Raw genomic sequence first — 27466 nt, 5'->3', positions numbered from 1 at the left:
AATTCTCAAATCAAAATATTGATACTTCCTGATACGTCCTGTTTTTTTCTGCTGTTGTATATGAGCTTGGCTATATTGTAGATCACCTCCCAATACTTCACAATATACTTCAGGGTTAAAAATAAATCAATAAATTGCAATGATGTCTTGTATTCTTTATGCTATGATTTGCAATACTGTACACTGCTTTTTAAAATGTACCAGACACATGTATATGTATGGTGTATTTGCACAAAGTAAGGCAATCGTGCGGCCAAATAGTCTGACCTACAGTCCAAAAAATATGGTACAAAAAAAAAAAAAAGCCAACCAATCAGAGCTCTGCGGTCTGCGTCGCAGTTGACACAAAGATACATTTTTTTTGGAGGTGCAAATGAAGCTCCGCCAGACAGTCTTAAGCAAGCCAGTGTAGCATACACTGGTGCCTCACCACAGGTTTCAGAGCCTGAACGCCAAACTGAAACTGGCAAAATGCAGCAAAATGCGTACCTGGAAAGCAGCAAAGCGTACGAGCGTATTGAAGGGGCAAAGTCTTGAAAATTGCCTTCTCACATACTGTATATCCACAGATACAAAGTACCATAATGAGTCTTCAAATAAAAATCAATTAATACAAAAATAATATTTTAACAGTAACAATTGAATTATAGGTAATTCCCCCCGTCATTGTTGATGAAGGAAAACGCCTACTCCTAACATGAATATTTCAGTTTGAGTGTATGATGACTCACTTGGCCAGCTGCTTCTCAGCATCAGCACAGAGCTCCAGCAGTCCCATGAGCACTGCTGACACGTCCATGTACGGCTCCCACACAGTGAATCCTCGGCCGATCAGATCAATGGCTGTGCGGCGGATTGTGCTGTGGGGTGGCAGCTTTGGGCTGGGGGGCTGCAGCAATAGGAAGGTCAGTGCCTTGCCTAAGATAGTAAAACAACAAAAATTATAATTTAATCAAAATAAAATGAAAGGTGTTAATATCACAGACAACACAGATTATTTAGTGAATTGACGAGTGCTGTCAAAGGAATTATTTCATCCTGCTAAAGAGAAATCACAACATGCATTCAATCAGAATCAGTAACAAAAAGTTAATAGGGCTTGGCCTTGCCAATTTGAAACACATTCTGGAACATTCAGCCCCTCTTATGAAACAATTTAAGTGAATATATGTATATATTTGAGCGGGTATGTACATTTTGAGCCTCTGTAACTTACAGAATATCCCAAATAAATTTAAACTTCTGTACCCCATTCTTGTTTTAAAAATGATCAACGACGTGTTGTACCACCTTGACAAAAAGAAGAGTTCAAACATACCAAAATGAATATGACATTCAATGTCCATGACGAGTGTATGTAAACTTCTAACTGCAAGCATATGCCTGCCATTTATCCATGCTTGGGACTGGCACTGGAGATATTCGATGGCTACCATTACTGCTGTAATAAAAATAACATAATTAAAACGTGAAATTCCTTTGGATTCCATTGAGGTGTAAGCCGACATGAATCAAACTTTGTGCAACATGCCCACACACTCAGGATGAAGCAAGCGAGATGGAGGTCACTTCATAGCTGACCTGACATTTGAGCCAGCCTCTGTAGGGACAGACTGACCATTACAGGTCCAGAAAATATCTCCCAACCCACAATAACGCCTCCTTCCCCCAAACACACACATATCATAACCCCCGTCCCCTGCCAGGTTTACCGCCCAGGTGTCTGTCTCTCAATCTGGCCCAGTGGTGCTCAGAGTCTCTACAAAGACATCAGGGGGATGTTGACAAAATGAGCCACGACTTGGTTTTATGGTGCTTGTACATGTAAAACACGGAATATAAGGAGTAATAATACGAATAACAATTCAGGCCAAGTCAAGATCATTTCCAAGTAGCTTTGACCTAAACCTGTGGCTTTTAAATGCCCATTCTAAATGCCAACGCTAACTGTGACATTATACTGTAAATATGTCAACAGTCAGATGATTACTGTGAGTCCAGCTAATTTCCTTTATGGATCGATATATTCAATTGTATTTTTTGCTACATGTTAATGTCAAAGACTCATATAAAAAAATTGCTTAATGTAATATAAGTCTTTATCATCATGTGGCAGAAGTAAAGATTCTCTAGTCTGGAAATGCACATCACTAATCTAATCAGCTGCATCTCCTAGCATTCCATCATCAACCACTCTTAAATGGCAGAGGACCTTCCTTATTGGTTTACATCTGAACACATGCACTCTCATACACACTGGCGCGCACACATAGCCTGATGGGATGGTGTAGCCAAAGATATGGCTAGAGACAAACCATGTTAGAATTCAATACAATCAGATTCGATAAAACCATAATTGCTTTTGTCCTCTTATTGTTGTGCTGGTGCTGTCTTGATGAGAAGCAAAGCTTTTAAAAATGGGTCTCCAGCTGGAAATTTCTAAAAGTTACAGTTCCCATGTAAACTCTGAAAGTTCCAACGTTTTAACACAGAGGACGTGCACATGCAAGTACATTCACATTCGTCCTTGAATGGTGGAACACACGCAATAGTATGGCAATATGAACATGAGACACAATAAATGGACAGACTACAGTATTGGGGAACTGTACCAGACAGCTTTAAGAGCGAATGTTCAAAGTGACAAAGGTATTGGTTCACAGCACACAATCTTACATACACAGGGAACTTGTGGCTCAAAGAGAAAGCTTCCCTTACGGACCCAAATATACGCAAAGTAGAGTTAGAAAGTAGAAAACGTGTCAAAATAAAGTTTTGGGATAAGACCAAGCAGTAGGTCTCGTTTTGCAAATGACAGTTCAGGCTCTAAGACTGTGCAAGTCAGCAGCATAAGCGTTGTTAGCAGTTGTATAATGGCTTTGTTACAAAGACTATATATAACAAGCATGCTGTTAGCATGTGGAAGGAGAATAAAACACCGGAGAAAGAGGTGAAACCCTCAGGGGGATGAGTAAGTAGTGAAACGACAGGGCTACAATCAATTCTGTTTATCATGACAAGAACATTCTTCAGTGAACTAAATCAGCAGAGCTACGCTGAAAGACGTACTGTACGCATTAAAACACCCCACAGCTAAAAATAGTTACAGAATCAGTTGTTCTTTTCATTTTCTTACAGTTGCCACAATTGAAGCACTTTGTTTACTAATTGTGTCACAATACACTCAGCTCATATGACGATACACAATATTGGTTTCACAAGAACAAAGCAAGATGCTTTTAAGAAAACTACAATGACTAAATGTAGGACTGGACAAAAAGCTGTTTTTATTGAACTGAGTCACAGACTGCAGGTGCATTTTGAAGTATTTTATAACTTTTAACCCAAGCAAACTGTTTAACTTTTTCCACAAATTGAAACAAAAACAAACCTGATGGAAAAAACTGCCACACGTCGAGAATGAGTAAAGCTGGGAACACTAAGGTACAGTAGGTTGGATCGCAAGGTTTATAGTGTACGTAAACCACTTGATGTTCGGTTCCAATTCTGCATTGTGCACCGCCACTTCCATATTACGTGTATTATCATTCACAGTAGCGTTGCCATATCTCACAGTCTGATCCCGTAAAACAGCTTTTCTCTAAACAAGAAGTATCGTCCCATTTCATTCTTGAGATTCTTGTGACAACCCCATTGTTTACTATGAAAAGGTCTTTGTGTGCAAATATGCCTAATAATCAGTGATGCTCGTGACAGACCTATTTCATCCCCTGCTGATTTTGTAAATTTAACCCCCTCCCCAAATTATAAAGACATGAACAGTCCATCATTGTTATGGTAGGTAAGTGGGGGGGTAAGTCCCTCTCAGAGCCACTGAAGATGGTCTTCCATCAAGACAATAACCCAAAATAAAAAAAGCCAAGACGACACCTTAATCCCATTGGAAAAATGTGGCGGGACAGCCTCAAAAACTTTTAAATATTTTTGCAATTCAGCACTTAAAGGCCCACAAATTCACAGATGTTTGGTCAAAAAAAATATTTTAATTTGGGGTTTTTTCTCCAAAATATGCAGGTTTTTTCCCCGCAGAAAACACATCTTGCTTACCCAAAGTGGGCAATCATTTACTGTATAAATGTGATAATAGATGTACAACATACAGGTACCACTATAAAAAAGGCCACCATTTTTAGATGTTTATGTCTTTATGTTGCACTGATGTTTTTTCCCCATGCATTGAGATGTCACACTTTGTTCGGCGTTCCTTGAACGCACAATAGTTGCGTGCTGTAACTACTGCAAACTCCCGCAAACAGTGGGGATCTATAGCATCTGTAAAGAGGAGTGTACCTTCTGAGATGTGCGCAACCCTGGTGACCAACTACAGGAATCACATAACGTCTTTGTTGGCCAACCAGTACCATCAAGGACCAAGTAGCGTTTTGCTTGAGGAGCATTTTTTTTTAGGATATCTTGTTCGTACTCTGTCTCTTTCGGCTGATACAAACCTACCATACAAAAATTATAGACGGTTCATGTCTTTGTAAAGGGGTAAACTTGAAAAAAACCAGCAGGGGATCAATTATTTATTTCCCTCAATGTACTACCGTAAAACTTTCCCCCTTTCATCTCTCTCACTATTAATGTGTTCAAATTCAATATAAAAAAAGGAATAGAAAAAGTTTCTTTGAAATTCGGCAGACACTAGAACTCCAGACTTAGAACTAGAACGATTAGCAATAGCGAGAGTTGCCTTTATCTGATGTCCTCCTCATGAATGAATCACTGTGAGCAATTCTCACATATTTTTCAATGCATTCACAGCAGGATGTGAATTTAAAATTGCTTTTGAACGCAAGGGTATCCTCAACCGAGCATCTTTATTGAGCCATTCACAGTCGTTAACATGGAATCCAGCGAGACCCAGTTTGATGATGACTGTGTATTCTCAGGGCAAATATGATCAAATGTTTAAGGGGGAGATGGTTTTTTTGTGTGATTCTTTGACAAAAATAATAGGATCCATCCTGAAACTCTGTCATAATGGCACCAATACTGCCAAACGGTAGTAACTAGACCAAAACAATCTCAGTTGGTATCGATGCCTCATTACATGCTTCAATCAGTGCAGACTCAGTCACATTGTCCAAGGAGTTTCTTGTAAGTAATATCGTGCCCCAACAGGGACACAAAGAGTCTGATGCTTTTTTTTTTAAGTTTACTGACAACCTTAACACACCAACAGCAGTGCTCAGTTCCAACGTCGTATTAACTAGGATTAACAATGATCAATTTCTGCACAAACCGTGTCGAATGTATGCACATAAAGTATGTTCAAATTTTGTAAATTTTTTCGCACATTACTTGTGTTCTGTGTAAGTATCTAAATTTCTACTCTGTTCAGCTTGGATGTCACAAAATTTCGTAAAAATAAAAAGACATTGGTTTTGGACGAAATTTGTACGTTTTCGATTTTTTTAAATACCGGTTCTGTCATAGTTTCAGCACCGGAACATTTCAAAAAATGTGGTGCCAGAATCTGATATGATGTAAACAATACCAAACCCTAATAAACAGCAGTCTAATCTTTCCAGGACAACCAAACCAAACACAATAAGCTGCTTTTACAACATGTGGAATTTGAATGCTATCATTATTGTGTATAAAATATGCACATTCATTTGCTAACCTAATTGTTCTCCTGATTCTGACAGAAAATCAATGGGAGCTCCAGAGAGCGATTAGTTTCACATAAACTGATAACCGGTATATAAACTGAATGGGTGACTGTGTGAGAAACCTTGGGGGAGGAGTACAATTTGCAGGTCAGGGGGCAATAGATCACTGCTCAAAGTCAAATCCCTGATGTGAACATTTATGCACATGCTTTTTTCAGTGAAACAACAAAACCGAAAATCAGTCGGAGGTCATAATGTGATTAACTCATGGACTACCAACCATGTTCAGAGCAGAGAGCTCCATACTGCCGCCATACTGAGTTTTTGGGCATTTTTGCTGAACTTTCAAGACCCACAGAATACTGAGTTTTAGGACTACATACACATTGAAACTAAGGAAAGAAACTTTATACTCTCTTCTTTAATCAGATAAAAAAAAGTTTGTTTCTACCCTTTTTGGGTCTTTAGATATTGGCGGTAGAACATAGGGTAGTTTCAGCAAAAACACGTGATTTTGACCAAAAAACTGAAAACAAGCTTTTTCTACAAAGAAGGAAATTCAGCAGAATGACGGTGGGGTCTGCTGAATGTGGGGGTGAATCCCTGCTGCTGACCAATCCAGACGGCAGTCAGTCGTCAGAAGAATCAGGGTCAGGTTCTGAGTCACCACACTCTGAACTACTTCCGGTGTCAGGCTCCGGTGTCACGCCACATGGCTCAGCAAAGCTAACCACTAGCTTGTTACTTCGGCTGCCATTGTCAACTGTATTTGTGTCTCCATCACCTACATCACCCATGTCACCTCTATCTTTCGTGATTGCGTCACTACTAAAGGCAGATCCACCACCAGACAAGCTCTGTGACAGTGTTAGCTGACTGTATTTTTTTTGTCTCCACTCGATTTCTGCATGTGTTTCACCATTTTCGTCTCTCAACCCACAATCCGTCTTCTTCATAGACAATCTGTCGCTGCCGGTTGGAGGAAAAGAGAACTGTTGCCCCCTACTGGGACAGAAATACATTGACTACAAGTCAGAAATTCACACACAAGATGAATAAGACTTTAATCTGTAGCTCCCGTGAAAAAAAGCAAAATACGTCAATAGATGTCTTTGGCATTGAAAGAGTTAATGAAGGTGGTGGCCAGGCGGTTGTATGTTTGTACATAATAAACCTGATGGAGAGCCAAACTGAATCATTTTTGGTTTAAGATGAAAATTAAGAAGTGAGAATATAAACCCAATTGCATCTCTAGCAGTAAATAGGAAGTGTTGGGAGTAGTCGACACTGAGGTCCATTTCTCACCATGGACATCTTTATTTAAAGGAGGGCTCTAGATTCAAATGAACCAATATCTATTGACAAAGCATCAGTTGGCCATAATGGACTGTTAGTTAAGAGTAGTAAACATGTCACATTAACACAGAGAGGGTAATTAGGGCAGGAGTTTGGTAGGAGGAACCAGACAAAGGAAGGGATGAAGGAGTCAAAGAAGAGTGTGAAATTGCAATAGGTTGGAATATTGTAATATACCAGGCCAATTCAACTGCCTACACAACTTTTAACAGGCTTTCTACTTCCTTTCCTCCATCTGCCGCCCTCTCTTTGTCTGCTTTAACTTGAGTGAAGGTAAATCAATGTTAGAGACTTAGTTAGTGGATGAAAGCTTAATCAGCCTTGCTGAGTGGGAAACAGAAAGAAGAAAAGAGGGGAGCAACAAGTATACAGTATGCACAAAATCATAAACTATAAAAAGTTAGTCTAATGCAATGTATTTATTTTGAGTAAAGCTTCACTCTCTACACACCCCCACCGCTAATGACTGTACACCTCATATAGAAAGAAATAGTCTTATCGTAATTGATGCACACTTGCTCCACCACTGTCTTTCATTCATTCATTCTCTACTGCTTATTCAAATAACTGGGCCCCAGTCAGCCATAGGGCGACTACCACCATGTAGAGCTGCATTATGTAATAATGGTGCAATATGTAATAATATAATACATTTTCACATAATTATGTAGTAATGCCACATTTTGTAATACATTTTACCACATTTTGTAATAACTTTTGCAATATGTAATACGTTTTTACAAAATGCGTCAACATTTTTTTACAAAATGCGTTCAAGCACTTGGCTGGCGCGGTGCAACATTTGCAACAGCGTCATATCATGCAAGGGAGGGTGCACGACCAACATGATTAAACACCTCCGGATTCATGGTGTACAGAGTGCCCTGACGCCGGACGTCTTCCAACCAGTCAGGTAAGTAAAACATTAAATTACATCGATCTTATGCCAACAACAAGCAGCAAACACATTATACTTTATATTGCGAATACGATGGCCAACTCAAATATCCAGCCGACGCAACTTTTTCATAGACGAACGACCTGACATTGACGTTAGCTTTGGCCAGGAAGTTGACCACACCCTGCGTTAAGTGTTACTCCATTTACCGTACTTGTTTGATATTCTGCACGCAGGTTAGTAGGAACTCAGTAACATGGTTAAGTTACACTTTGTCTATTCTGCATCATAAGACACTCTCCAACACATAAACAACAGGATGTGTGTCATTGTTTTTTTTATGAGGTTTTCAAAAATAAAAATCATTTGTGAACGAGTACGCCTGTGTATAGAGACTTCAGAACATGTTCAAGTTCAATGGTTTAATATCTACTGTATATACTGGTTGAAAATAGCACTGTGAGAAATTCATAGTAAAAGAATTCATAAAAAATTGATAGAATTTAAAAATAATCATGGAGACATTTAGACATTTCATCCAATAACTTTGGTTAGAGCCCTCGTTTAAACCATGCAAACTTTTATGATCCTACCTCTGAAAAGAATCAGAATCAAGAATCGTTAGGAACCGGAATCGAAACGAGGAATCTGAATCAAAATTGGAATTGCTCAACCCTACTCATGAATGTTTGAATTTATTCAGGCATTATCCATGATGAATGGACCCGAGTAGGGACTTGCAGTGTTTTGACATTTACAGTCGACATAATTGTCCAAAAAAAAATAGACGATGGACAGTTTGCCTCTTATCTCGTCCTTTGTCATCATTTGTCCGTCCTTCTTTCCATCCTTGGCTCAATTTCCCCCTCCTTCCTGTACATTTCTGTTCTCACCACATGAAAACATAAATCTATATATTGCTGTATAGACTACTGTGCCCGCCTTCTCTCTGGGTAGACAGCTCTCATTTATCACAAACACACAGCGCTGTATGCCAACAACAACAATCCATCTTTCAATTTCATGACAGAGACAGGTGAAGTAGGAGATGGGGTGGATGGAGAGAGAAAAACAGACTGGATAAGAACAGGATGAAGGAGAGAGTGAATGAAGGAGGCTGAAACTGAAGAAGTGTGTCAACAAAGATTTTCTGAACTTATCTGAAAGAGACATGTACTGGCCAGTTATTTGTGATATGAATGGATGCTGAATTAACTAAGAAACGGACTAAGCTCAGAACTGGAAATAGAAAAGTCAATTTGTGTTGCAATGATGAGCCTAAAGAAAGTGAGATTATCTTAAGAAAAATGAGTCTTCATGCATTTATTTGAGTATTATTATTAGAAGTAGTAGTAGTATTCCAGTGGAACCTTGGTTAGCATCATTAACTCATTCTGGAAGGTCCGACTGGAACCGAAATGGACGCTAACCAAAACAATTTTTCCCAAAAGAAAGAACGTAAATCCAATTAATCCATTCCAGAATAGTTAACACAAAACACATTATCGTTTTACAATTACAGTTTTACATGCAGAAAACAACCTCCCTGTTTTGCCATTAGTGTTCCTCACCTCAATAACCCAAAATGGAGCCAAAGAAAGTAACAAGTACCAATATTTTGATAAAGAAGGTGACAAACACTGTTGAATTCAAGAAATAACTCTTGGCAAAAAAAAAGAGGTGGTGTTCGTGTGGTGTCTTGTTGCCACATTGTGACTTTGGGAACAGTCATGTCCTCAATGAAGGTAAAAGTAAGCTTAAATGTCAATTTATCCCTTTCATACATGTAAAACTATAAAAACCTGATTTAACAATCACATCAGAGACAACCGCTGATGACATCATAGATGGGCGACATAGATGAGTTAAGGTGGAGTTACATCCTGACGTATGTGCTCCTACGTGCTGAAAATTGGGATGCAAATTATTTTCTGCGTGCACGCAGCCAGGTCGCAAGAGCAAGGCAGAGGAGGAGTACGTGTGTCGCAATTTTAAAAACATGTGTACATTGCCCGGCCATGGCAGTGACTCCTCCCGACCTCCGTGGACACATGGCAGCTGCTCACATAGTGTATCAAACATTAATGCGCCCTTCTCCCTCTGTACACTCTGGTTCTCCCAGTCACGATAGCTGTAGGAAGCCAGTACGCTTATGTTGCAATTGAAGTGAGTGGCTTCACGAGCCTCGTATGATGCCCACACACAGTACGTCCCCAGTGAGTGAAACATATGACAGCCTCACATGAAGCACACCTAGCATGCACAAGTCGCACGCTGCACTCACGATCTAAAAGCTACCAACGGAGGGCAAGCGGCAAGCACGTGGGTGTCACAAATCACCTGCTCCTTATGTACGACACCCTTGCACCCCTCTGATACCCTACTTCCGCTACGTGCTGGCCACGGCCAACAAATTTCCCAAAACCTGCAGAGCCCGTGCGTGTGGTAACACGTATGTCGGGATGTAACTCCGTATTGTGCTAAAAAATACATTAAGAACACAGTTGGACTCACGGAGTGTATTAATAACATGACAAGATGCGCACCATGTTGTACACTAACCGGAAAATGTACTTAAACCAAGGCAAAATTTTGCCGTAAACTGTCAATGTTAACCAAAAAACATGCTAACCAGGGAGAAAGTTAACTGAGGTTCCACTGTATATATATTATTTTCTCTTGGCAACTCACTCTACAATGTCACATTGTTTTCAGTTGAGTAATCTAACTAAAAACTGCTTTGTGATAATTGCGAGTCAGACTGAGACTTGCTTTTTAAACATGCTTACACCTAAGTCATATTAGCTTAAACCATGACATATTCCATAACTTTATGATTTCTCCATATGACCACAGACAAACACAGAGTGTATGCAACTATCATGGGTGTTTCCATGCTTGTTTTCCCTGGAAAGTTGGAGTTAAGTCTGCTCAGGTGAGCTGACCACTGTGTACACAACCAACTTAAAATGACCACGCTTCACAGCCTATCAGGGAGCAGACAGGCTCTATCACTGGAGGGGTAACCCCAGAGATGACCAATCGCAGTTGAGGAGTAGCAGGATGGAACAGCAGCTTGACTTAGTGAAGGTCCATCGCTGTAGGCACAGTGTGGCACAGGCTTGGATCAATCAGTACGTGCGTGTGTGTGCGCTTGCGTGTGTGTGTGTGTCTGTAAAGTTCAGTGCCAAGCTCGTTTTAAGAGTCAAGCCTGGCAGATTAAAATCAATGTCATCCATGCCACTCACCTTTAATCCATCATTGCTTTTGTTATATTAGTTCTGTATTTCTGACTTTTGAAAACCTGTAACTCTTGACGAGTATAAATAAGCGGGTGACTCTGCAAGCCCACAAATTTAGTGTTTATACATGTTTAGTACACGGTATAACCGTACTATACCGGATTTTCAGGACTAGAAATCGCATCAGTCAAAAAATAAGTCATGAAGAGGAAAAACTTCTCAAACACTCGCATTTTAAGATCGAACCTTAATTTTTGTTTTAACAAATGAATTAAAATTGACTGAAACTCATACGTGTTATTTAATCATCAAAGTAGACATAGTGTCCTAATCGAATAACACTGCTGTTTAAAATACGGCATACAATAACCCACAGGCATCATATACTTATAGTTGCACATTACTTACATACACACAATTTCCAAGGCAGAAGCATATTAGAAAGTATTTCATCACAAAAAGTGTCCAGTATGCGCTGTATCATTCATGTTGTGTGCCTAACTGCATCACAAGCTCAACTCAATGAATTATTGTGGCCACTAGGTGTCACCAAAAATCCCACTTTAATATAAAAGCAGCACATGTTAAATTATACAATTATAAAATTATACATTGTACATTATTTTGATATCTAACTCGCTCCTGACACTGGACCAGCCAAACTATGGAAAATAAGTAGCCTGGAAAAAGATGGTAGGTTGGATATGCAAAGGATTCTAATGGAGAAAATAATTGAAGACAATCAACCTACCTGCAGAAAATGCAGAAAAAAAGTCTCAACGAAGGGGGCTAACACTTCCAATATGATAAGTCATGTCTGTGACCACCATCCACAACATTTCAGCGAGTGTAAGGTAAGTAAACTTGTAATTGAGTGCATGGTTCGTCTGCCAAACACTGCTACAGTTTGTCAATCAAGGAAGCTTAAGGTTAGTATTAGCAAACTCGAAAGCGAGTAGCGTGTTCATACAACATGTATGTTTCTGCACACGTCATACACCGGAACAGAACAAAATGTGTTGTTTCTGTGGGTTTTCTGTTGTGTACAACCACTGCTGCTTTATTATTGCCTACGCTGCTTCCGAATTTGTGTAGATCCATCAAGTGAGACAGAAAGGCTGACACAGATCCGGTTAGTTTTGAGAATAAAAACATTCGGTGTTAAACACAAATCCTAGTGGAAACACTGCAACATGTTTTGTTTTGTTTTGTTTGTGTGTGCGTGTGTGTATACTGTATGTGTGTGTGTGTGTGTGTATCAGTGTTTTTTTTTTTACATTTTGACCACATTCAACAACACTTTGATGATAATCGTGATAATGTTGGTCACAACATAATTATGAAATTAAATGTTCATATCGTTACAGCCGTAGTTAGCATTTGTGTTTTTGTTGCCATTTCTAGCAACTAGCAAGAGGTACTGTTAAAAGTAACAGTTATTACCTGGATTTGATTGTGGAAACATCAATAGCGAGTACAGCCATGGAAACGTATTGTTGCTGTCTCTTACTTACATGTGTGTCTGGCCAGGGAGTAGTTTGAGGATCCACCGCTTGTTGGCCCAAAGCCTTCAGGGACCTGCCCTCCAGCTCGTGTCCGTGCTGCACCCTTCGGTGGTTCAATCTCAGCCCCAAACTCGGCACCAATGACCCCCAGAAGCACAATGGCAGTGGCCTGCTTCCGGCGCTCCTCGTATGAATTGGAAATCTTCTTGGCATTTGGTGGAAGGTTAGAGAGACAGCCTGGCAAGGACAGACAGGTAGTAGATTTTATAAATGATACAACAGGAACATTGTACAAATAACAGATTTTTTTAACCAAATATGAGAAGCCCAACATAACACGATTCCGTTTTAAGTAATAGTTTAAAAATGACAACAAAAAAGCGGATGTGTAAATGTGGTTTCTACCATATTTTGAGGAGTTGAGTACAGAACACACCATTTTATTCACAAAGTTGAGCTTTTACAATAAGCACTTAACAATAAACACATTTTATATTTCTTCTTGCTGTAAAATTGTGTTCAAAATAATACAAAGCCAAGGGCCTGTGAGTCATCAACATCCGCCAGCAACTGAACAGGCACACTTCTATTGTCCAAGCATTGGACATTACTTACACCCAAACACACTCAGGCACGCGCCTTATTGTTCAACTGAAAGCCTTTTGTCACAGTGCAAACATTCGCGCACACGCGTGCGCACAGACACAGTCCTTTTTAGACCTCTAGAAGGCTATTTTTTCAAACAATTCTCTTTGGTGTGTGCATTGTGTTCACTCACACCTACAGAAAACCTATTGTGTGTGCGTGTGTGTGTGTGTGTGCATGCGTGCGTTTTTATAACAGGCCCTGCACAGTGGGGAAACCTCAGCAACCTCAAGAAGAATATGTGTGTGTGTGTCAGAATCACAGTGGGACATGAGAGCTCCTTACACACATGGTTAAAACGCCCACTAAGGGCTACATACTGTATAAACAGAGTGTGTGTTTGTGTGCGCATCGGTATCATGGTTGACGAACACATATGCACGTTCTTTTTACCACCAACAGCCCTGATATTTTTGATTTTCTGCGTCTTCGGATGAGTGAGCAACAACACTTTGACAAATTTGTACTGCTGGGAACAAAGCACTTGCTAACCACACCCAACCTGACAGCAGGGGGTTGTAAGATGGACATACAAAGAAAGAGGTGGCCACTGTTGCCTCCTCTTGCCCTTGACGTTCCTAGATTTTTTTTACGTTACAAGATACTCTGGTGAACAATGACTATCTGATATTGTAATATTAAAACTCATCTGGCAAGTTCTGCAAAGTAACAGGCATCAAATGTCTTCAGTGCGGAACTGAACCCCCTGACTTACAATTTATGACAAATTGCAAATTGTAACAGAAGATGCAAAGTATGAAACCAAATATATCTGGTGAATGATGGATAAACTGTGAGCATCATGGGAAATACCCTGTAGTCAAGGCCTACATCATCGATCTCTGATCATTGGTTCTTTTGTCACATGGTTTGTCACTGCCGGACATTCTCAACAAGCAAAGGTTAACATAATCATATGTCATATTTGATTGCTCTGCCAACTACAATCATTAAAAATCCAGAATATGGTCCCTAGTTGACACTGGATTCGTTAGAGACCAAGCAAATTAATATTCATCCAAATGCTAATAAACCTTGCATGGTGATACAGCTTATCCGTAGTCTCTCCCACTCTGGATTGGTCAGCAGTCTGTCACAGGCTAACTATGAATGGAGTCCATTCCAGCTGCAAGAAATTCAGCTTGTGCTACTGCTAACCGAACCGAATTAATCTGTTCCAGACACCCAAAAATGTGAACGCAAAATACTTCATTGTTTCAGAATTACAGTTTATTGTTTTACATGCAGAACACTCAAAATGCTCGCTCCATTGTGGTTCACCATTCGCGGCCTTGCTGTTTCGCAGGTTTTTTTGTGCAATTGTGCATCTTTTTTTTTACAGCGTATGAACGTGCATAGTGTTCTCTGTCCTGATTGGCTCAGGGAGTCCCGCGCATTGTGTTCTGTGTCCTTATTGGCTAAGGGAAAATACGCCCATTATCTTCTGCGTCCTTATTGGCTAAGGGAAAACCCACCCATTGTCTTCTGCATCCTGATTGGCTGTAGACCATTGTCTATCCAGCAGCGCCTGGATAGAGCCCAAGTGATCACAACAACATGTGCTAAAGTGTTAACACTTTAACACTCACAGGGGTGTGCTAAACTGTTAACACTTTAGCACACCCCCGTGACCATAGTGAGGACAACCGGTAGAGAATATGAATGAATAAATGACAGGATCAAACTGTTATTGGCATCGGACGATACCCTGCAAACCTGGTGTCATATCGAAACTGAAAAAGATGAAATGGGACACCCCTAAAATGGAAAGGTACAGTGGCAATTTTTTTTTTTTTTGCCAAATACGCTAACCAGGGCACCCATTTGGAGTGTCTTTAAATAAACCTTCTCTGATGAACTGAAGCCCTGATGCTAGCACTAACACAAGATAAGAGATGTCCAGGCTGGTCCAACCATGTCATCGATCACAAATTTACAGTACCTGTAGTGTACCATTCAAACAAAGTTCAAAATATTAGATTCTTGGAAACGCCTTGTGGGACAAACAAAAAGATTAGAAAAGGGACAAATTTACTCATAGAAAGTGTGCGGCCATCAAACACGTCCAGTGGTTTATATGAAAAACCCCAAAATGTGGTCATAATTTGCCCGCTGTTTGTTGGTCACTCATTCCATTTTTCAGACCTCTGAACCCCATTCCCCATATTTCCATATACTATATCCCGGTGCTCTTTATAATGAGATTGCTAAAGGCCAGCTGTCATTTGGAAGAAGGCCCAGCGGCTGGGTCTGATAAATGGATTACAGATGGCATCCATCCCCCGAGCCAGACTGGGCCAGTAGATAACAGAATTAAAGATGGACTTTCATACAGAATCACTAAAAAGTTATGATTTACAGAAAGGAAAAAAGTTAAGAGAAAAAGATACGGACGAGCAAGGCGTCTTTAGGATTGAATAAGTCTTTTAAATATCTGAGAAAACATGACACGGCACTACAATCTAGTAAATATTGCATTGCTCAATATGATTTTAAACATATAGGGAAAGTGTATGATTCCCATACATTACAGGACTGTACTAATTATTGCAGTGGCAGCTCAGTTTCCTTGCACATGTTCTTTTATTGAAAGTAACACACACACATACACAAGTTGGAACTATTTAACTGCAGATGTTCAAAGCAGACATACAGTAGACATGTCTCAGTCACTGACAAAACTAGTTTTCTTATCCCCGATCTTTCGTTATGATTTACTCAAAATCTCTCTTGACAATGTCCTTTGACTGCCAAGTTTCATTTGGCGTTTTTTTTTGTTTGTTTTTAATGCAATCAAAAATAGAACATGGATGCCTAATGACTATTGATTGATAGATTCAGACTTTTATTATATTTAAAATTGAAATTTGATCTAAAACTTTCCAACAACAGCAAACCTTACAGTTGGGTGAGTGGCAGGCATAAAATATTTTGTATAATTTAAAAGCTTTTTTTTTTTTTAAAGACTGGCAGATGTCCTGAACTTCATCGTTCATGAAACGTAATGTCGTCTGTGGCCCGTCGTCAGGTAGATCGCATCCTACCTGCGGTCTTTCCGCCCGTGTGGAAAGATTGATTGATTTTGGAAGTCTATCGATCTCCTTCTTCACGACTGAAAGATCTATTATAATGACATTGTATCTAAATCCTATTTGTTGGCCAACCTGCTCCCAAACATAACCCAATAAAGTAAAGTGGGGGACGAACAAGCTCTCTCCTCTGGTTAAATCGTCATAAGAAGAAGAAATGGATTGGAATAAAAAAAAAAAAAGTTGGCTAAAATAACATTATCCATAAAAGAAATAATCTATTAGGCATCTGTAAAAGGGCAGAACGCTTTACTAAAACAATCTGTGGAGCCTACATGATCATTGCAAAAACAAAAAAAACAGAATCCAACATGGACTACACCTTAGTTAATAATAATAATAATAATAATAATAATAATAATAATACGATTGTAGGATTTTTGTGTTTTACAAATTTGTTCAAAAGTCAGATCGATACAAAGTGAAGGAGATGGGGAAGTAAAAATTGATCAATGAAAATCCCAAAATGCCAGTAAGAGCAGAGATGATAATGTTAATTTAAGGTTATTGTATGACTTGACATTAAAGGTGTAACTGTAGAGCCACAATCAAGGTTTGGAAGGTACCTCCTTTTTAAAATGATGGTTCAGTTAATTGGCAATACAGTAATCACTCATTTATCGCAGTTAACTGGTTCCAGAACCGACAGTGATAAGCAAAGTCGGATTTCTTCTTTATAGATGGAATATTTTCGTAATGAAAGCATAGACAACCTGTTTACCACCTTCTAAAGACAGTTTTTAACATTATTAGAGTCCTCTAGAAGCGAAATAACCCAACAGTCACCTTTACACTCGTATTACCCAATATAGTAGAAATAATAACAGAAAATAAGACTCATACTCGTGAGTGTTTTGCTATAACTGTGTTCCCTAGGAGAGCTGAGTAGCGGGTGGACAGGAAGCGAAACGTCGGGGGTTCAAAGTTGAGTTTCAGCTTGGCGTCGGTTACTGCCGCAAGGCTAGCCTGCATTGGAAAAAATCTGGAGTAACTTTTACTTTAAAAAAGCTCAGTAACATTTTCCACATAGACAATCTATCAAAAAAATGGAGAAATTGCCTCAATATTCATATTTTTGACTAACAATAGACCGTAATCAAACACAAAACAGCATGGTTTATGAATTAATCTTTTTTTTTTTATGTAACTAAACAAAGCTGCGAAATCCGAACCGCTAAATGGTGAGGGCCGACTGTATATACTTACCAGTTAGACTGGATATGCATGAATGATAATTATAGATCAATAATTGAATGCTACATTCAACATGTCATAATTCACCAGCAGTCAATAGAATATAATATACATAAAATACGGGCAAATTACGATCATCAACACTAAAATATGTTCCTTTTTTATTAAGCCTGAAGGAGAAACCATGATAACAACCTTCCCAAACCTTCCTTCAAAAGCAGTAAACCCCCCCCTCTCCCCAACCTCCAATCCTACACCTTGGGTCTGCGTTCATTGGTAATCAATAGGAGGCTGGTAAAACCTGATCACTCGGGACTCAGGAAGGGGGATCAATAACAGCAGGAAACTGATGTGAGAACAAAATGAGGGAAGAGGAGAAAGTGAAAAATAAACAGAAAAGTCCATGAGAGCAAAATATTTTGGGGAAAAAAACAAAACCAACTAAAAGCAAGCTAAATATTTCTCTGGATCAAGAAAAAGTTCATAAAACAAACGAGCGCTTGAGCTATGGGGTGAGACAGTGGGTGAAGGATACACACTGTCCTTAGAGTGAATGTCAGGACATAGTAAAGCTTGGGGAATAATTGAAAACACAATTAAGATGATAGACAAAAAAGCAGCAGGAAAAAAACATGAATTTCCTGAAATGGTCGCTGCCCTTCCAGCCCGCCTAAGTCAATCTAAAGGTTAAATGTATTTATTGTCTTAGGACAGGGAGAGACGCAATCTGCACTCACAAGGAACCCTAAGTACGAGGGGGAAGAGGTGGGGTAAGATGGTGCTGGAGGTCTGCGGTGGGCATGATTTACTACAAACAAACCACTCACGGCCTTGCAAATAAAGAAGACAGGACCAGTGAATGATTGGTTTGACGACTGCTCAATTATAAAATTAACCAATTAAATCAATGCAATTTCCAGTACACTTACAAGTTCCCTACATAAAGTTAAGATCAATATTTGGTTCCTGACTGAGGAAACAAACGAGCAGGGCCAACATAGTGCTGTATTTCCATTATTTCATAACATTAATCTAAAATATCTAATGTTACCGAACATATTAATACAGGTGGACCTCAGTTTATGATGTTCCGTGTTGAGACGCTTAATGGTTACAAATGTGCCCCAAAAATTAACAAAAAATTAACTTTGGTCCATACACACGAGACTCACTTGAGAAGAACATCGCTTAATAGTTAACTTATGTATTTCATTGTTCATTAGCGTAAAGCTGGCTTTTTTGGTGGGAGTGTGCCGAAGAGAAGTAAATCACCATGGAAGTGAAAATGAACACAATAAAAACCTTAGGGTGAAGAGAAACACCCACCAATAATGGCCGCACTTTTGTTCTCAACAATTGACTGCAGCGATAATCATTAAGGATAAAGATCATATTGTGGTTGAAGAGTTGATCAACAATGTCTTTATCGGCAAAAAAAAAAAAAAAAAAAAAAACAGGCTGCCACAACCACGCCAAAACATCATCAGCAAACGCAACTGTCCTCTGCGCATGCACCCATTTTCCTCCCACACACACATTCAGGACTCAGCCTGTCACGTTCACGGCCTCACAGACAGTCGGAAATCACACTCTAACACTACTTACAGTATAAGCGCCAGGTCGCTATATTATCCTTGAGCATGTTTAAGGCTCTGTTCCTCTGAAAGCGACAGCAATAATCAAGCAGTGTAGTGGTCTTATTATTGACATGGAAAGATTGGTAGTGCTTTGACTGGCAGACCAGAATCAACGCTTCTCCCTCTTTTCATACTTCCTCCTAATGAACCACAGAGAGAAAAATAGAGAATTGTTCTCTTTTATTAATTACTGCTTTATTTAATTATTGTATTTAGTCTTAGTCTTTTATGTCAATGTGTTCTGTGTATAATGTGAGTGACTTAAGCGTTGATTTAGCTATGAGTTAAAAGTTACACTAAAATTTGATGCAGAAACTAATTCATAGCTCTACTACGTTTGCTTACATCAAGTCATAGGCTCAAACATCAATTCTGTTATTCAGAAATGCTCTATAAAAGACACAGGTGGATATTCATGGCCTGCAGGGTCTTTTTTTTTTTTTTTTTACCAGTCCCATCGTTTTAATTAAGTGTTTGTTTTTTAGTTTATCCATAATTAGACAGCTTTTTGCTGGAGCGCCCAAGAAAATTGCTTTGGATGTTAATACTCCTAATGTAGACACAGCAGACAGCCCACATCGAACTACATCTTTATGAAAAAAAGAATTAGGTTTTATTGCAGCCACGACAGTTCAGTCCCACTATCTATCTGACAGAATGTGATTTCAACCACAGAAACTGAGGAGCATAAACACTTGGACAGTCAGTGAAGGTAGTGTATTGGTTGTTGTAGTAATAGTTCTTAAAAATACAGTAATGTGAAAAAGTGTGTGTCCCCTTCTGAGTTCTTTTTTTTTTTTTTGCATGTTTGTCACACTTAAACGTTTCAGGTCAGCAAACAAATTTAAATATTAGTCAATGACCACACAACTGAACACCCCCGCCCCCAAGAAAGTAATTGGGATCTATCAGTCTGGAAAAGGTTATAAAGCCATTTCTAAAGCTTTGGGACTCCAGTAAACCACAGTGAGAGCCATTATCCACAAATAGCGAAAAGAGTGGCCTGCCAACCAAAAGTGCCCCAAGAGCGCAGCGACGACTCATCCAAACGGTCACAAAAGACCAACATCCAAAGAACTGCAAGCCTCACTTGCCTTAGTTAAGGTCAGTGTTCATGACTCCACCATAAGAAAGACACTGGGCAAAAACGGCCTGCATGGCAGAGTTCTAAAACCAAAACTACTGATGAACAAAAAGAACATTAAGACTCGTCTTAATTTTGCCAGAAAACATCTTGATGACACTCTGTTCTCTGACGAGACAAAACTTTTTGGAAGGCATGTGTCCCATTACATCTAGCGTAAAAGTAACGCCGCATTTCAGAAAAAGAACATCATACCAACAGTAAAATGTGGTGGTGGTAGTGTGGTGGTCTGGAGCTGTTTTGCTGCTTCACGAGCTGGAAGACTTGCTGTGATAAATGGAACCATTAATTATGCTGTCTACCAAAAAATAACTTGGGTTCCGCAGGTGGACAATGGTTCAAAATACAACAGCAAGTTCACCCCTAATGGCTGAAGTGCTAGAGTAGCCTAACCAAAGTCCTGACCTGAATTCTATTGAGATGCTGTGGCATGACCTTAAAAAGGCACTTCCTACTGAAAAACCCTCCAATGTGGCTGAATTACAATCTGCAAAGATGAGTGGGAGAAAATTCCTCCACAGCGCTGTAAGAGACTCATAGGTATCGCAAGGTATCGCAAACGCTTGATTGCAGCTGTTGCTGCTAAGGGTGGACCAACCAGTTATTAGGTTTAGGGGGCAATCACTTTTTCACACAGGACCATTTAGGTTTGGATTTTTTTTCACGAATTAATTTCTGTATTCAAGAATAAAAAATAAAATAGTCAAAACCTCACCGTATGAATAGCACTGTTTGACTATACACACTCAATCAGAAATTTTGTTGAATTTAAAGTCAAATAGCCGGTCAGCTATTTGGTCTGTCCATTTACATGGGCCAGTCCATGACTTGCCACATTCATGATAAAGCCATGAGTAAACTCCTCGTCTTTCAAACAACACACACATTCACCCCCAACCCCCTCGCATTCCCCATCACGCACACGCCACCAATGCTTTATCTATCTGACACATTCATGGGTCCTTGTCCACACACACAATCACACACAATTTGCCCATCCCCCTTTATGTGAATGTTATCACTATGCTCATTCAACCATATGACAGAGGTGTGTATTGTGTGTGTGTGTGTGTGTGTGTGTGTGTGTGTGTGTGTGTGTGTGTGTGTGTGTGTGTGTGTTGGAAGAGAAACCAGGAGGAAGAATGGGAATGACGAAGGATGTGAGTGTGCGAATTGGATGAGAGGAGACTCATTGATCAACATTACATAACTAGTTTGAAACCTTTTTTCTTGTTTTCTAAGCATCAATCCTTAAGTTTGCAGTGGGGAGAAGTGAAGGTGTGTCATCCTTCTGCATCAAAATTGTATAAATGTAGGGTTATTAAATTCTACAGGAAGGAAAAAAAAGGTAAATCATACATTTAAATAAATGTATGAAGTGTATTCAGGTAGCATTTTTGGCCTTACGTTAAAATTGAGTATAGCAAATACCTGATCATCTTTTCTCTAAAGTAGATCCCCGCTTTTCGCGTGGGTTACATGCCGAGAACGTCCGTGAATAGCAAATAAATGTTAGTGATTGAGACTCCCATGAAAATGTCTAAATTGACACTGTAATAAAGCCTGGATTATGCTGCTGCTGCATTGAAGTGCCACCTTACACTACACGGACTCACTCCTCCCCCTACCAACCCCCCAGTGAGCTTGACGCTGACATTCTCTGATTTCGGATCAACATTTGCAACAAAAATGACTGTTGTGATTTTTCAATTACATTCAGCTCTAAACCTGTAGAAGATAATTCAGTCTTAAACCGTACAATATGCCTCATATACTTTAATTGAACGCATTTCAGATTGTAAAATATATAGGCACTCACAACTGTTGAATGATACTGAAAGATGATCGATAGAACAGTGGAATCAGAGCCACGGTCTAGCCCAGGTTTTCGCAACCTGTGGCTCTGGAGCCGCATGCGGCTCTTTTATCCTTCTGCTGTGGCTTCAACTGTTTTATGCTTCTGTGTAGTCACCTTTCAAAGTTCTGCATCGGAGTTGAGCATATGCCATGTGATTCTCCACCACAGTGCAAGAGGCAGTGTTTTCTGATGAGTCCACTCAATGAGGAACAATGGTGTTCGTCAACTATTTCGCTTGTTAGCTTCCTTTGTCACTAATGAACAATGACAACTAAAGCGACCTGAAGAGTTGTACTGGAACTGGAACCAACTGATGTGTTGCGACACTTTTATTGCAAATGTTGACCTGAAATCGGCAGAGACGGCTTCAGAAAAGGCATAAGAAATATGACTAATTGCCTCTCCCAGAGTCATCACCTCTGCGCTCCAATCACATAGCCACAGTGTGCTTCTCGTTATAAAAACATGCAGCTATGCTATCGTTAATTACTTTTATTTTACTGCACAGTAACTTGCTTCAGACTCAACTCAAAACTCCCTCACCTTCCAGTGAGACTCACTGCATACACAAGCCTACCTCCCCTTCCCTTCCTCATCCAATCAGCAGTCAGAATGCAGTCTAGATGCATTCAGTGACTTGCGGCAAGTCGGATATTTCTCATTCATTTTTGAAAATGCACATTTCCCCTCCTAAAAAAAAAATCACCACACTCGGCTAAGGGAGACGCAACAAAGAGGCTGAAGAGCCGCAGGTTGCCGACCCCTGCACTAGAAGCAATGCAAAGATTTTGCCCTAAACTTACACAAAGAAACGAGAGCTACGCTCCAATAAACAGTCATGTACTTGACTGCGTTATACAAAAAAATACAGTATGTCCATAACAATGTCCCATACACCAGCTGTGTCCCTCAATGTGCAAAAACTGCACAAACCTAATCATCCGAAACAATCAAAAGGGTTTAGAGTCACAGCTCAGACCATTCATCTCTCCATAGATTCAATCTGTGCTGAAGAGAAATGTGAGCTGACCCAAACAACCTCCAGGCTCTGATATTAGATTAGCAAGGGAGGCTAGCGTTTCAGCTAACCAAATCACAACTGGGCTAATGACACTAAGAGGTGAGGGTCAGCCCAACCTTTCACCTCTGACCTCTATTGGCACTGCCTCTCAAGAAGTAAAAGATAGAGAATTGTAAGATAACTTCAATATTTTTGCTTTTCATTTATCTGCCTCGTTCAGGGTTTTTTGTTATGAAAATTATGCCTCACCATTTCAATGATTCTATTAGGATTATTAACCCTTGCAATGAATGCCTGAGACATCCAGTAAAAATAATTATGAGCTGATAAAAACATTGACGGACACCTCTAGGGCTGCGGCTAATGATTATTTTCTTAGTCAATTCATTTGAAGCTTGTTGTTTCGATGATGATTCGAGTAATCAGTTAGGGCCTAGACGGGCCAAATCAATATGAAGTTAAAGGTTTGGTCCGCAACATGCCAGAAAAGAAACAAAAATGTTGATCACTGTTTTCCAAAGTCAAAGCTGATGTGTGTGAAAAGCTTGACAAAGGAAATGAAAACATATTCACATTTGAGAGGCTGAAATCACAAGATAATTACATTTTTAACACACAAAAAAAATACCAAAAAAGGGGGTTGATTAATTGGATTATTGATAAATCATCAATTCATCAATTAATTGTTCTCTGAGGTAACACCCACCATCAGACATGAGATGCTCTCTCAGTTTGTGGAGGCAGTATTCCCTCTAGTGTGGGCCACTTGTACTGATGTCATCCAGTTTACATTGTTACATTGTAGAAATATCCACCTAGATTATATAATATGTAATACAATAAATGTAAAAAAAAAAACAAAAAACATGTCAAAACATGTCAAAAGTATTTGGATTGTTTTTTCTGTATTTTCCAAAAATAAAAAATGGCTTTTTTTCCCCTTGACAACAGTTATAATATGCAGGGAATATGTAATGAAAGCATGTACGGAATGATCAAGACTTTGAAATGCAATACCTGTACTGCTGTACAAATGAGCCATTACTAAATTCAGTACTATGGCTGTACATGCACTCTGCAAAACAGACGTGTATGTGAAGGCCTGAAGAGACGCCTTTCATATAATGACATCCCCAGACGCAATTGGGGACACAACTACAGTGCACAGTGTGTGTGTGTGTGTGTGTGTGTGTGTGTGTGTGTGTGTGTGTGTGTGTGTGTGTGTGTGTCAGTGACGAGGGGAGGGGTTGGCGTGAATGAGTAGACTCAGGTCCTGTGGTAACAGCCTGGAGCCAAGTGATTCTGTGGTTGTCGACATCATTCTATTTCCCCCCCTTGTCTCCTCTTCCCAGATCCTTTTGTTTTTCCAATTCCTGCTCTCCTTGCTTTTGCTTGGTCTTTCCCTTTCATTTCTCTCATTTCTTCATATATTTTGCATCGTTACCGCCCATTCCTTTTTTGCGCATGTCTTATCTTAGCCATGTGTTTTATTTTGGATTGCTCAACATAAAAAAAACATGTTACATGGGATATTATGTAATCAAAAGATACGTAAACAGGGGGGTGTACCTTTCCCCGTTACTCAAGGGAATAGGATTCGTGATTAGTGTTTGAACAATTGGCAAAAAAAATAAAAAAAATCGAAGAGAAAATGAAAAATACTGCTGTCAATAGAGAAAAAAATCAAAATGAGCAAAGTGAAATGATAAATTGTTACCTCTGTCTGTAATATTGATTGGGCTGGGAGAAAGATGGGGGTAAGGAGGTAGGAAGGAAGCTGGGAGGATAACGGTGTCAGAAAATAAATGTAGAGCCATTTTTTAAACACTAAGTTAATAAGGTTGCATGTATAAGATTATTAGTGAGGGAAAACGTGTATAGATGTCATCTGACATTTCTGTGTTGTGTGTGTTGGAAGCTGCAAATGTTGACCATCTGCAACTGAATTGAGAAACTATGGGTTTGGATTTAATTCATATAAGTGGAGTTGAAGCAGATAAGAAGTCATGGGGGCCATTCGTGTCTTATTCTCAAACTCAAATTAAACACGGCCCATACCATCACAACAAAGGAGGATTAGGGCCACACTGAAAAGACAATGTTGAGAAAAAACTCGTAATCTTATGATACGATGAAAAATGAATGTTAAAACGATTTCAAACAATCACAAAAAGTGTTTGCTTTTTCACCAATGATGCAAAGCTGAGCAGCAGGGATTTTCTTGAAATATATTTAACTGCATTCTACAGTACATTGGTGATATCACATATTTCTACGTACCTCTAGCAGTTGCTACATATAGTTCAAACATTACAGGGGAAAGTAAGACCTTTGACAAAAATGGTCAACACCTTAGATCTTCTTACTTCTTACAAAAGTTCCTTTAATAGTCAACATTGTCAGCCACCTGCAGTACCTTTGTCACTTCTTGCCATGTCTGAGATTTGACAATAAGCTCATAACGTTACCTGGAACAGTTTCAACATGTGGATCCCTCCAGATCCCTCCTCCATTGTTCATTCCCTTGCTGCAGCGCCTTGATGTATCACTCCTTAGAAGGCCCTGATGTGGAATCATCACCACAGTCTTTGATGGCAAATCCTTTAAAGGCCCACCCGGAGGTGGTAACATCGCCAAAGGGTTTTCACCTATTTAGTGGTAACATCAGCTCTCTTCGATGTTCAGGTAAGATAGTTTCTTTGGGCTTTTTGCCATTCCTTTTGACCTCCTGCTTTATGTGCACTTTTTGATTCACTTGTGATTCACTTTCTTCCCTGCCAGACCCCACTGCTTAGTTTGCTGCCCAGCCTACCCTCCAATGACAAACGAGAATTCCCTCCACACCTACTCACATACTCTGAGTATCAATACATTTTGTCTTTTGCTCACACTAAGGTGTCTGCATTTTGGGGTTCAGTCCATGACCCCAGTACCAATCCTGACACAACTGGATTGGTTATTCTGTTTTTGATAAACAAAAAGGCTGAATATTAAAGTGGTATTCATTATTTCTTTTGTATGCAGCCCTCAAAGTTCAAATAATTTCAAAATATAGTGACTGAATGTGGACGTAGATTTGTGATGTTATACATAAACATCAGCTACAACAAATGTGGCTCACTACCCTCCTTCTCAATGCCACATTTACAGTAGATTGGAACATAATTACGCTTACATTTGCCATTTATCCAAGGTTTCAGACATATTGTGTGATATTGTGAGTTTTACTGTTATTAGTACCTGCGGTGATGTCATCATCCGTGACATCCATTTCCTCCTCAGGAGCCTTGGCCTCGGGTGGTTGAGCTTCAGTAGGGGCCGGGGCTGGAGTTGAGGGTTCAGTGGTTGTCCCAGCTGTAAGACAGAAGAAGACTTCATTAAAATGCATGAACCTGAATTGTCACAGTCTGCGTGTTTTGTGTGTTTTGCATTGATTCTTATTGTCCTGGTTAGGTAGCTAATAAAGGTTTATTGGACTTCCTTGTTATCAAGAGAATTAATGGAAACACACACCCATACACACACACGCTACATTTAGTGCCTTCATTAAAACCTTATCACGCCATTGCCAATTAACAGTGCTTTTCATTAGCCAGACTTAATGAATGATTCTCCCCTAATGAATGGAGTGACACAAGGTAACAGAGCTGACACTGGGCTAATCTCTGGTTAAACAGACTAATTCATGAGTTACAGAAAGGCACTCACACAGCCAGCATCACAGTGCAAGAAAACAATAATCAAATCACTCCTGTATGCTAATTTGATGAGAGAAAATGAGACAAACCGATAAGTACAAATGATGAGAACAGTAAAACAGCATGATTGCATTATGTGGACGAATGCAAATTAAGAAAATTCTAATTTGAGTTAGAAGGGACAAATCTGCAACAATATAATTACATCTCCAAATAATCACATTCTGTACCCTAAGAGAAAAAAATAATTACACCATCTTTAATTACAGTGATTCATTCCAGTTAACATTCTGCTTCATGTCCCGATTAACTCGCTCACTATTGTGACTATGCAAAGCTTTACATTCCAAACATGAAGACACACTGACAGAGAGCTGATGCACAACTCGTAGTGCATACATTAAGGTGATAAAAATGTAATTTGTACTTAATTAAAACGCAACTGCTTCAGTGTGATGAATATGAAGGCAGAGCAATGGTTTGCATTAACGGACCTCCCTCTCCCAATTCAATTAGACCTTAACAGACACAAAACACATG

General features: G+C 39.5%; 1 protein-coding gene across 2 annotated transcripts in view; it reads right to left on the bottom strand.

Moving 5' to 3' along the window:
* LOC129170015 (WD repeat-containing protein 7) overlaps positions 1-27466 on the bottom strand; it is a 91130-nt gene that overhangs the window by 21343 nt on the left and 42321 nt on the right. For both annotated transcript variants that reach the window (XM_054757132.1, XM_054757133.1), the window contains 3 exons: positions 26469-26582; positions 12650-12877; positions 732-918 (listed from right to left, as the gene is read on the bottom strand). In XM_054757132.1, coding sequence (XP_054613107.1) covers positions 732-918; positions 12650-12877; positions 26469-26582 — 529 coding nt within the window. The remainder of the gene's footprint in view (positions 1-731; positions 919-12649; positions 12878-26468; positions 26583-27466) is intronic.

Source organism: Dunckerocampus dactyliophorus, chromosome 17 (genome assembly GCF_027744805.1).
Source record: "Dunckerocampus dactyliophorus isolate RoL2022-P2 chromosome 17, RoL_Ddac_1.1, whole genome shotgun sequence".
Lineage (NCBI taxonomy): Eukaryota > Metazoa > Chordata > Actinopteri > Syngnathiformes > Syngnathidae > Dunckerocampus > Dunckerocampus dactyliophorus.
This window is presented reverse-complemented; position numbering and strand designations above follow the sequence as displayed.